The sequence below is a fragment of the Pezoporus occidentalis genome, unplaced genomic scaffold (assembly GCF_034315485.1).
Source record: "Pezoporus occidentalis ecotype Australia unplaced genomic scaffold, CSIRO_AGI_Poc_V1 ctg50, whole genome shotgun sequence".
NCBI lineage: Eukaryota > Metazoa > Chordata > Aves > Psittaciformes > Psittacidae > Pezoporus > Pezoporus occidentalis.
Genome location: NW_026915836.1, coordinates 3,065,814 through 3,076,823, shown reverse-complemented (window position 1 = coordinate 3,076,823; position 11,010 = coordinate 3,065,814). Strand labels below are relative to the sequence as shown.

Genomic DNA, 11,010 nt, shown 5'->3' with positions numbered 1-11,010 from the left:
AGCACTGTCTGTTCTGTGTTAAACAAGAATCGTGTCAGTATGAGCTGGGCTGTGGAGGAATGGAAAGAAGGCGTCTCCCCCAGAGTCCTTCAGAAGATTCAGGAGCTGGAAAGTCAAGTGGACAAGCTTAGAAAGGAGCGTCAGCAAAGACAGTTCCAGTTAGAGTCTTTGGAGGCAGCTCTGCAAAAGCAGAAGCAGAAGGTAACAGAGGCCCTGTAGTCATTCCCCTAAAATGCTGTTCTCCATGCCAAACACAACTACAAAGTTTTTATCTGGTTGTCCCTAGGGGTGGGTTAGTGTCTTGTTTCTTTCCCACTGACTGGAAATAGCAGAGAAACAGAATATAAACTACTTATATTAATTTTCATCATATTTTCCCTTCTGTTTGGTTCTCACTGATTGCTAATAGAATTCCTGCCTTCTATTTATGTTTGGCATGATTGCCCATCCCAGAATCAAAGAATATTTAGGGCTGGAAAGGACCTTAAGATCATCTAGTTCTAACCTCCCTGCCATGGGCAGGGACACCACACTCTAAACCACGTCACCCAATTCTCTGTCCAACCTGGCCTTGAACAGTGCCAGGGACGGGGCAGCCGCAGCTTCTCTGGGCAACCTGTTCCAGTGCCTCACCACCCTCCTAGTAAAGAACTTCTTCCTTATATCTAACCTGAACTTCCCCTGTTTACGTTTAAACTCATTGCCCCTTGTCCTATTGCTACAGTCCCTAATGAAGAGTCCCTCTCCAGTATCCTTGTAGGCCCCCTTCAGACACTGGAAGCTGCTCTGAAGTCTCCATGCAACTTCTCCAGGCTGACCACCCTCAACTTTCTCAGCCTATCTTCATACAGCACTTGCTTGAGCCCCCTTGTCATCCTGGTGGCCGCCTCTGGACTTGCTCCAGCAGCTTCATGTCCCCCTTATGCCGAGGGCACCAGAACTGTACACAGTGCTCCAAATGGGGTCTCACTAGAGCTGAGGGGCAGGACCACCTCCTTCGATCTGCTGGTCACACTTGTTTTGATGCAGCTTAGTATATGGTTGGCTTTCTGGGCTCAGTTGTTTATGTTTACTTTGAGGCTTTGCTACATCTTTTTATGATTAGGAAAAGTCATTTGTGCCTGTTTAAAATCTTGATACTGACTAGGCCTGTTTTATATAAGAGCTGCATAGTTGACAGCCTCTTGCTGTTCTACCTTGCCTGTAGATCCATTTCATCTTTTACTTGGTTTATGTAATTCTCAGTTGAGTGGTTTTGTTTGTTTGGCTTGGTTCTCTCCTTCCCCCTCTGCCCCCACCCCCCTGACTGTTTTTGGGTTTTCAGTTTCCTTTTTTAGGGCTGTAGTTTTATGCTTCATCTGACTATACTGTCAGCCAGGAAACCAGAGACCCTTTTGGTCAGGGTCCTGCTGTGCTTCAGATCAGAGGTGACCCATTTAGTTTCATATTGTTTTGTAACGTTTGAATACAGCTCAAATGCAAATTACAGAGGCTGCCTTTTATTCCCTTTAGGCTGATAGAACTTTCTAGCAGAACTTAATCCTTGTAGTTTTCTTAGAGTTTCTTCCTGTGAGTTTCTTCAACCATCCAGAGGAACTGCTGTGCTCCTGTAACACAAAGGGCTGTGCTCGAATAGGAGTGCTTTAAGACTTGTAAGCAGTAGTTAATACTTCTTTCAACCAGAAAAATAATGTTGTGCAAAGCTCTAGCTTGACTGTGCCTGTCCCTCAGAAGCTGTAGGGGAGGAGGATGTCTACTGCCAAGCTCTACTTCCAGTTTCAAAGCTGTGACTCTTGGTAATCATTGTGCCTTCTTTGTTTAGTCAAGGTATTCTGATTGCTGAAGTTGATAGGCTGGAAAGAGCAGAGAGTTGGTCAGTGTGGATTAGCAATCTAGTGTGGATTATTAGTATTTAAGGATTGATTAATTTTTCTATGAGCTTGTCTAGCCAATAAATAGCAATTGTTAATGTCACAGTGTTGAATTGCAGGAGATGTGGTTTTGTTCACACCCAAGAATATTTAAATGACGTGTATAGTTGAGGTTTTGGTGCTGTCAGGATTTTGAAATGCTAGGAAAAAAAAAGCAGTTTGTAAACTTTGTGTTATTAAAATAATAGAAGTGTAGAGAATAGGTGAGATCTTTTTAAAATGGTCTATATTCCAACTAGGTTGAAAATGAAAAAAATGAAGCTGCATTACTAAAAAGAGAGAACCAGAGCTTGATGGAATTGTGTGATACTCTCGAGAAAGCAAAGCAGAAAATATCACATGATCTTCAAGCAAAAGAATCTCAAATTAACATTCAGTCAGGACAGCTGAATTCCAGCAAGAAAGACATAGAAAGGCTAGAACAAGAACTGAAAAGGTAAGGATCTGCTCTGTCTCTAACCCACGTATAACAGTTATTTTCTTGTGTTTTATTCATTTAGTGTATCCTTCATGGTATTCTAGTTTCTTCTTATAATTAATTCAGACTTTGTGACTGAAGTCACAAAACATGGACCTGTTTTTACATACACACATGCACATACAGGCTTCTACATAAATCTGTCTGCCACTTGAAGCAGTTAATACCTATAGTTCCTCCTTAATTTGGGGGAATTCTGCAGTGTCATGTGAGAACTGTCTATGATCTTGAACAACAACAAAACAGCTAGCGCAGCTGAGTCACTTGACAAAGGTAAACTGCAAAGGGCTTGGAGTTGCTCAGAAAGTGCATGGACAATTCATTCTGTAAGATCAAGTCTACCAATAAAATACTACTGGAAGGAGGCATAAACATCTATTGGGAGTGGAAGAGGAAGCTGCCAAAAGCAGTGACTGAATCACTGAATCCAGTTGCTTTGGTGAAAAAGAGCTTAATTCAAAGACCTCAACTCTTAAACACTGTTATTACTGAGATAGCATGTGTGTGCTGTCTGTTGGGGATGGAATGCAAGTAATAAAAGAATCTTCTGTGATGCAGACACATCTAAAATCTTTCATCTGTGGGTGCTACGCAAATGGAACAGTTGCCCATAGTGAAGTGAATGTTATGTTAAACTTGCTCTCCTACTAGAGGCACCCTCTGTTCTTGAATAAAAGTATTTCTGAAACTTTGTGTGCATCAGTCAAGCTGAGTATTCTGTCTGTGCAATAAACTGTTGTGCTGGTACTAGTAATGCAAAAGTACTGTCACAGGGAGGGGTGTGAGAGCAGGTTTCTTAAGGGTTTGATTTAGTTGTTTTGGGAGTGTGTTTGTTTTAGTTTTATTGCTTGTTTGTGGGGGTATTGGGGGGGTGTGTGTATTTTTTTGTGTTTTTTTTTTTTTTCTTTCCTTTTATTTTGTGGCCTGAAATATGTCTACTTCCTTTAAGTTTTGGTGGAATGCCTCATTCCATCTAAATAGAAGCAAATAAAGAAGTGTGTTGATCTTTCTGGGGTTTTGTTTGATTGTTTTTTCTTTGTTTCCCTCTTCCTCCTCCCTTACCTCCCCCCTGTGCCCTTTTTGGGAAAACTAGAGATAGTTGAGGTATTTAGATATTTGACTGCTGTGATAAGATTCTGAATTTCAACATAACAATTTAACATGTAGAAGCACCAGCTTTGTGTGAGGAACTGCTAAGGTCCATCAAAGAATCTAGTGAGATTCAGCAGGGCTTAATAGAACCACCTAAGCTTCTGTATCTCATGCCAAATGTTGGGCCAGGGAAGCTGCAGGCTAAGGATGTGTGTTCCATTAATCCATTCCCCAAATTAAGTCCAGTTTAGTTGAATTCTCTCCATTACATTACTTTGTGTATCTGTCCACTACATAAGGTCATCAGTTACTACATGTAGCTTGATCTTGGCAATCATGTTCAGGTATGTTTTATGCTGGTAACTGATCCTTTACTGTTGTATAGCAATTAGCAATCCACAGGGAGGGGAGTTCTTTATGTTGTAAAAGGGAGGGGGAAATCAAAACCATTGTCTTATCAACCTGTGCATGCTGGGCAGGATGAAAGTTGCTGTATAAACTCCAAACTAGTTATCTGGTTTCACTTCACGGGCTTGTAACTCTTCATGCTCACAAGAGTCACAAGAATGGGTAGTCTGCTGTGTTGTTCTGGGCAGCAAAGTAAATAGTACATGAGAAAAATACATTGTCAGGTGGAGCGTGTTCCCTTCCCATGAGGTATGCATCGGTTTCTCAAAGTGTGCAGTATCAGAACATAGGATAAAAGTTGTATATTTCCTATCATAAAGATCCTTACTGAAGAGTAGGAGTTATATGTTATCAGTGTTTACAGTGATTTGGGTGTGTTTAGCTGGACCACAGCTTCATAAGTGAAACCTTAAGCAGTTCTGATTGTCAGCCACTCTGGGATTGGTTTTGGTTTTCAGCTTTGACTCCTATGTAATTGACTAAATATACTGAAACTGAACAAAGCATCCCTGTTTCTGCGTTACAGTACTGAATATTTTCAGTGAATGTATCTTGACTTGATCTTTAAGTTATTATAATCATAGAAATTGTGTGCTTCAGGCTCTTAAAAACAGATAATTAACCTTTTAGTTTCCGTGACTAATTTTTGTTGCTGTTTTTTTCCGAAACAGATACAAATGTGAGCTTGAGAGAAGTCAGCAAACATTGATTGCAGGAGACTTATCATTCAGTGGTGCTCCACAGAAAAGCTTTACTGCTTCTTTAACACCAGTTCAAAGTCATAATGGTAAATGACTTTTTCTTTGTCTAGCACAGATAGTTAACAGTTTTCTTGGAGGGTGGAGGAATATTTCACACACTGCATTTGTACTGAGTTGCCTAGTCCCTATTCTAAAGCTTATTATGAGAATATCTAATTCATAGCACCATAAGTTTAAAAGTGATTAGTGCAGACTGAACACTTATTGCAAATATTACATCTTTTCAGGATTATGTTGATAGACATGGAATAGTAGGAAATCCTTCAACAGACTGCAGCAAGTTTTTGAATGCCTGTTCCTAGTGTCAGCTGTTCCCTTGATGTAGTGAAGAGCAAATCTTTCTTGGGTACCACAGGTACTTTAAAGTTCAGTCAACAGTCGTGTTGTTTCTTTAGAAAATTTTATTTAGACTGCTTTTGTGCATGATGATCTGCACAATTTATGCACTGTTTCAAACCATCATTTCTGTCTTCAAATTAGTGACATCAGAGTTAAAATATTTGAATGAACTGGAAAAGTAAAGGGAAGGTTCCTTAACTGGAAAACTGTTCTGTAGCTGGACACCCTTATGCTGTATCTGCTGAAAAACTTGACAGGTTCAATATTATGCATGCTGTTTACCTCTTATCTTTGATGTGAACAAATGTTTTGTGAGTTTGGCATCTCACTTTTACTCAGGTGGGAAATCCAAGATACTTTCTTGTACTCTTGTTCCTTTTAACTTCTACTAGGGGTACAGTAGTGGCAGTGTCAGGCATTCAACTAAACGTGACACTTCTGAAATGGGGATTAGATAAAAAATTATTTAAAAGCTATTTAAAATTGTATTGCTGGAGAGGTTTTTTTTCATTTGAAAGTTGGAGTTTTACATTCCTGAAAATCCCAGGCTATCTGAAGGTCAAAGCAACCCATAAGGTTGCTCCTTACAGGGCTACCTAAAACTAAGTCATATGACTTGAGCATTGTCCTCCTTGAATAATGACAGGATTGGTGCCATGACCACTTCCCTGGGGTGCCTGTTCCAGTGTCAAGACCACCTTCTCAGTGAAGAACACTTTCCCGATGTCCAGTCTGAACTTTTCCTGATGCAGGTTCATTCTGTTTCCATTGTGTCCTGTCACTGGTCACCAGATAGAGGAAATCAGCACCTTTCTTCCACTGCTACTCCCCTCAGCCCATCCCTGTGAGGAAGTTGTAGCCTGTGATAAGATCAGCCCTGGCCTTTTCTTTCCCAAGGTGAATGAACCTCAGCTGTTCCTCAAAACTCTTGCTCTCAAAGGCCTTTCACCAATTTTGTTGCCCTTCTCTGGAAACAGCCTGATAGTTTGACGTTCTTTTACTGAGACACTCAAAACTGCACATAGTACTTGAGGTGGGACCTCGCTAATGCAGGGTAGGATGAGATTGTTGCACTCCCTCAACTGTTTCATAGAATGCTACAAAGCATTCTAGTTCTATGATATTCCTGGGAGTTGTAGACTGATACGTAAGTACAAAGAAAAGGAAGCAGGCCTTTTGTTTTGGACTAATATGCTCCTCTTACAATTCCAGTGGAAGAATCCTAAGTAAATTCATTGTCCAATTCCTGTTGCATTTGACAGGAACTTGAAGAAAAGATCCAGCCTTATTTCCTGATCATTTCTTGGTAATATTAATGTTCTTGGGCTGCTAGTAGGAAATCTTAAAAGGTAAAAATTAAAATCTGTATGTGTGTGTATATATATATATATAATGCAACACATCTATGTTATATATATACATAATGTATATATATATGCACCTGGGTCGGAGCAACCCCAGGTATCAATCCAGGCTGGGGGATGAAGGGAGTGAGAGTACCCCAAAGGAGAAGGACTTGGGCGTGCTAGTGGATGAAAGATCGGACTTGGCTTGGCAATGTGTGCTTGCAGCCCAGAAGGCCACTCATATCTTGGGCTGCACCCAGAGGAGTGTGGCCAGCAGGTCAAGGGAGGTGATTCTGCCCCTCTACTCTCGTGAGAACCCACCTGCAGTCCTGCATCCTGCTCTGGAGTCCTCAGTACAGGAAGGACATGGACCTGTTGGAGAGGGTGTACAGAGCAGGGCTAGAGCGCCTGTCCTGTGAGGAATGGCTGAGAGTTTGGGTTGTTCAGCCTGGAGAAGAGAAAACTCGGGGAAGACCTTATTGTGGCCTTTCAGTTCTTAGAAGGACCTTATAAGGAAAGATGGGAAGAGACTTTTTATCAGGGATTGTTGTGATAGGATGAGGGGTGATGATTTTAAACTAAAAGGGGAGATTTGGGCTGGACATGAGGAAAAAATTCTTCACAATGAGGTTGGTAAAGCAGGTTACCCAGAGAGGTGGTGGATGCATCATCCCTGGAGACATTCAAGGTCAGGCTGGATGTGGTTCTGGGCAACCTGATCTAGTTGAAGATGCCCCTGCTCAATGCAGGGGAGTTGGACTCGTGAGCTTTGAAGGTCCCTTTCAGCACAAACTATTCTACAATCATTCCTGTAACAGCAATTAGAAATTATTACCTATGTAATAAGTTAGATTATGAAGAAGTATTCATTGTGTCTTTGTAGATACAAAGTTTGAAGAACTGGAAGAAAAATACAAGAAAGAAGTACAAGAAAGGAAAAAGCTAGAATTAGAACTGAGAACCATCCAGGTAAAAGGAAGTATCTCTTGAAAATGGTATGTGTGATATCTAAGAAAGTAACTATTGAGTGAACTTGGAACATGGAGTGGAAAACTAGTGAAATGTATTCTACATCACTTAAAATATGATTTTAGAGAGAATTACGCTGTGTGTACTGCCATTCAGGTGTACTCTTGGAGAATCCAGAAAAGCTAACATAACTGAATAGCGAAGGAAAGAAAGACATTAAAAATGAGAACACATTCTTCAAGAAGTGGAGATCTTGTGCAAGCACAGGCAAGAGAAAATAATGTCAGTTTTGCCAAGCTAAATATAATAATAAAATAGCTTTGGAAAGATAATGAGAAATAACTCGCTTCGCAAATAAGAACTAGTAAAGTTTTCCAAACACATACAGTGGGAATTGTATGAGGGAATCTCTGAGGCCTTTAGATGACTAAGATGTGAAATCCCTCAAAGGCAAAAAAAGCCACTGTAGAAAAGCTGTAATACCTTCTTTGGTATTCACTATTTAAAGGCTCAAAAAGTTTCCTTTATTAGAGTCTTTCCTTTACTGGGGCTGAATGTGTGGCTCAGCTTCAAATTAAAAAGTCAGAAGTACTCTTAAAATGAATTGATAAAATAAATAGTAATTAAAAATCACCAAATACAGGTAATACCCATAAATTGATAAGGCACTGCAGTGTGGGACTGCTGAATCTTAGTGATGTTCTTATTTCGTTCTTCTCTTGACACTGGAAGGGGGCGAGGATGATGCCATCTAAAAAAAGGCTTATAGTGCTGATTCCTGGCAATGTAGTAATGAAGTAATGCATCTGGAAAACATAACATGAAAGATGCATACCTGGTGCACCCAGGCTTCATGATTCCAGGAAGCAATTCAGCAATTCTTGTTCTCTGAAAACTTGAGTGTTTTCTTCAGCAATGATGAAAAAGAATGTTTTAGGAAAAGACTTGAGAAGTAATGAGAAATTACTCTTTGCCCATATACAGCCAAATGGCTCTCGCATCTTGAGTATTGCAAATTCTGTTCACTCGTTTCCAAACAGATACGGTGGAAGTGGGTGGTACAAAGATCAAGTGAGGATCAAGAGATGAAACAGGGAATTGGTCATTTTCTTACTTTCCATAAGGCATAATTACAGAACCAGCTCCGCAGGCTCAGAACAAACACTGGTTTATTCCACTGTACTGTGTTAAATGGCAGACCTCTTTGTCAGAGTATTGTAAAATTGAAACAGATCCAAAAGAGAAAGGACATGTCAAGTATTTCAGTAAAAACTGATTCATTACCTGGATTCAAACTTTTGCCTCAAACTCTGTAAATTTAAATGGTATATAAGGGGAATGATGGCTCTATGCATGGTTAGGGTTTTATGCTCTTTATCATAGACAAATTACAGGATTGGATACTGGATTCTGGACTATATAGATTCCTGGTCTTAGCACAGCTATTCCTACATAACATAATCTCTGGTTGGATTGAGAAGTCACACTGGGCGTTACCTAGGTTAGGGGTTTAGTTTAATAAAAGAATAATTGAAATATTCAAATTAGAAGCATTTGAAAACCAAGCTAAAAAATACAGTGGGGATTTTACTGTTTGAGGTGGGGGTTTTTGTTTTGGCTTTGTTTTTTTTTGAGTTTGGATGATCTTTTTTTCCACTTAAGGAGAAAAAAACATCTACTATTTTAGCTGTGTTTAATTTTTCTGTAGGAAGAGGCTGAAAGCTTCTACCTGAGGTATTTTATTGCAGGTTTGGGGTATTAGGTGTGTAAAAGTCTAATTCTTGTCTGAGTTTACCTGTGTTTGTCTGGAAGAACTACATGTGGGTCAGATATCAGATATGTTAGTCTAGACTTCTATATACAGGTTTACTTGTGTCAACATTTGCCTGCAGAAATGGAGGCTTGAATTTTGAAAAACATAGAGGGTAAATGATGGGATCTTTCTTGAAAAAGGCAAAAAATTGGTTATGTTACTTATGAACAGATCAGACTTTTTTTGGAGATCCTGGTTTGGGTTACTGTAACCAGTATACTGGATACTTGGGCTAAAGTTATTTAATTTAAATAGTATAAAAGTAATGTGAAATGACCAGGAACCTATTATTTACATATCAATAATTATTTTGTTATATGCTGGATATGGAGCTGTGTAAAGGTAGATCCTTTTGTTTTTTCTTGGACACAGAAAATAAATCAGCCTCATCCTCAAAGCTCTTTGAGTCACAGGGAGATTGCTCGGCATCAGGCTTCCTCATCTGTGTTTTCATGGCAACAAGAGGAGATACCATCTAGAAATCAAGCAACACCTGCAAAGGGAAGTTCTGCAGCATCTTCTTTTCCATGGGAGAAAGAAACAAATCCTAGTGTAATATCAGAGAAGAACGAGCTCAACAGCAGCTTTGCTAATGATTGTAATTCTTCACTCGTGATCCAGCTAAGAGCACAGAACCAAGGTACCTGAAGTATTTGTTTAAAAACCACAGACAGTCTGCTATATGGTTTCATGAAATCTGGCGTGCAGATAGGAAAAGAGGCATTGGAATTAGTGCTTTAGCAAGGAAAAGATACCTGGGTTTGCCTTTGGCAGCTAGCCTAGTTGGCCACAAGTGTGTGTATCTTCAGTGATCAGCCAGTACACAGAAATTATCAACAAACTGTGATATCTTTTACATAAGGGGTCTGAGAGTTAGAAGGGAGGAGTTTGTATTTTTGGGGGTGGGCTGTCGACATCATATATAAAAGGAAAAGAGCCTTCTCCAATAATTCCATTGCTCATGGAACAATTCTGTTGAAACAGTTGATAAACCTCTTCAGGATTTCATTACATCTCACTGTTAAATTCCATTCTATCGCTTCCTTCATTTTGTATGGCTTGAGGTTTGCAGCTAAGCAATACCTGTGTTAAAAATTCATTGATTGAACATGCTAAATGCATAGCTCAGTTGGTCCATAATGGATATAACTGGAAGCACAGAAGGAAGTATGATGCAGAAAGTACAATAAAGAAGCAAGATATGATCCTGTATTGTGCATATTGACATGAAGAAATAGTTACTCCTAAGATCTTATAGTCAGAAGAGAGCAAACAGTTGGTTCGCTGTGGATTTGGTGAGCATTTACTTAAGCTTACTACTTGGACCAGCTTTTCCACTGTTTCTTGTAGGACTGTTTTACAAGTTCCCATGCTGTCCAAAATGGTTATCCAAATACCTGCATGTGAAACTTCAATTAGGTGGCATTTTCAACTTGGAAGCAAGACTTTTTTTTTTTTTTAACAAAAGAATTACCAGATAATATTACCAGATAATAGTAATTCTGGATAATGTTCCCTGTAGGTGCCTATGTTTTCTACCATAAAATTAAATTGTATTTTGGAAGGTAAACTCTTACTGATGTATATTGTGACAAGATCACTTGGTTTCACTTTATATGGATTCTGGTTTGGGACAGGAAAAAGATTGAAAGGTAAAATACTGTACTTACAGATATGCTCAGTAGCTGAAAAGCCTCTTGGAAGGAGAAGACCCAAACAAATAACTCTAGTAGATATCTTTCCTTTTAAGAAGCAAAAAAATTAAAGCAGCTTTGATAAGTGACATATTTCTGTGTGTTTAGAAACAACAAAGACAAACCAGCATAGGAATGAATTGACTTTGCCTTTGCAGCATTTGTGCCTGATGTCACGA

At 39.4% G+C, this 11,010-nt stretch overlaps 2 protein-coding genes across 2 annotated transcripts in view; both read left to right on the top strand.

Moving 5' to 3' along the window:
• On the top strand, window positions 1–7,330 carry LOC134173244 (centromere protein F-like). The gene is made up of 5 exons (XM_062637049.1): window positions 1–201; window positions 2,171–2,367; window positions 4,581–4,696; window positions 4,898–5,025; window positions 7,239–7,330. Exons 1-4 carry the CDS (start codon window positions 40–42, stop codon window positions 4,906–4,908), a joined length of 486 nt encoding a protein of 161 aa, XP_062493033.1. The 5' UTR covers window positions 1–39; the 3' UTR covers window positions 4,909–5,025; window positions 7,239–7,330.
• Window positions 7,331–9,643: 2,313 nt separating this feature from the next.
• The window catches only part of CENPF (centromere protein F), a 36,021-nt gene continuing 34,654 nt past the window's right edge, over window positions 9,644–11,010 (top strand). Inside the window, exon 1 of the mRNA XM_062637034.1 lies at window positions 9,644–9,777. The gene's annotated coding sequence lies outside the window, so the exon portion shown is untranslated. The remainder of the gene's footprint in view (window positions 9,778–11,010) is intronic.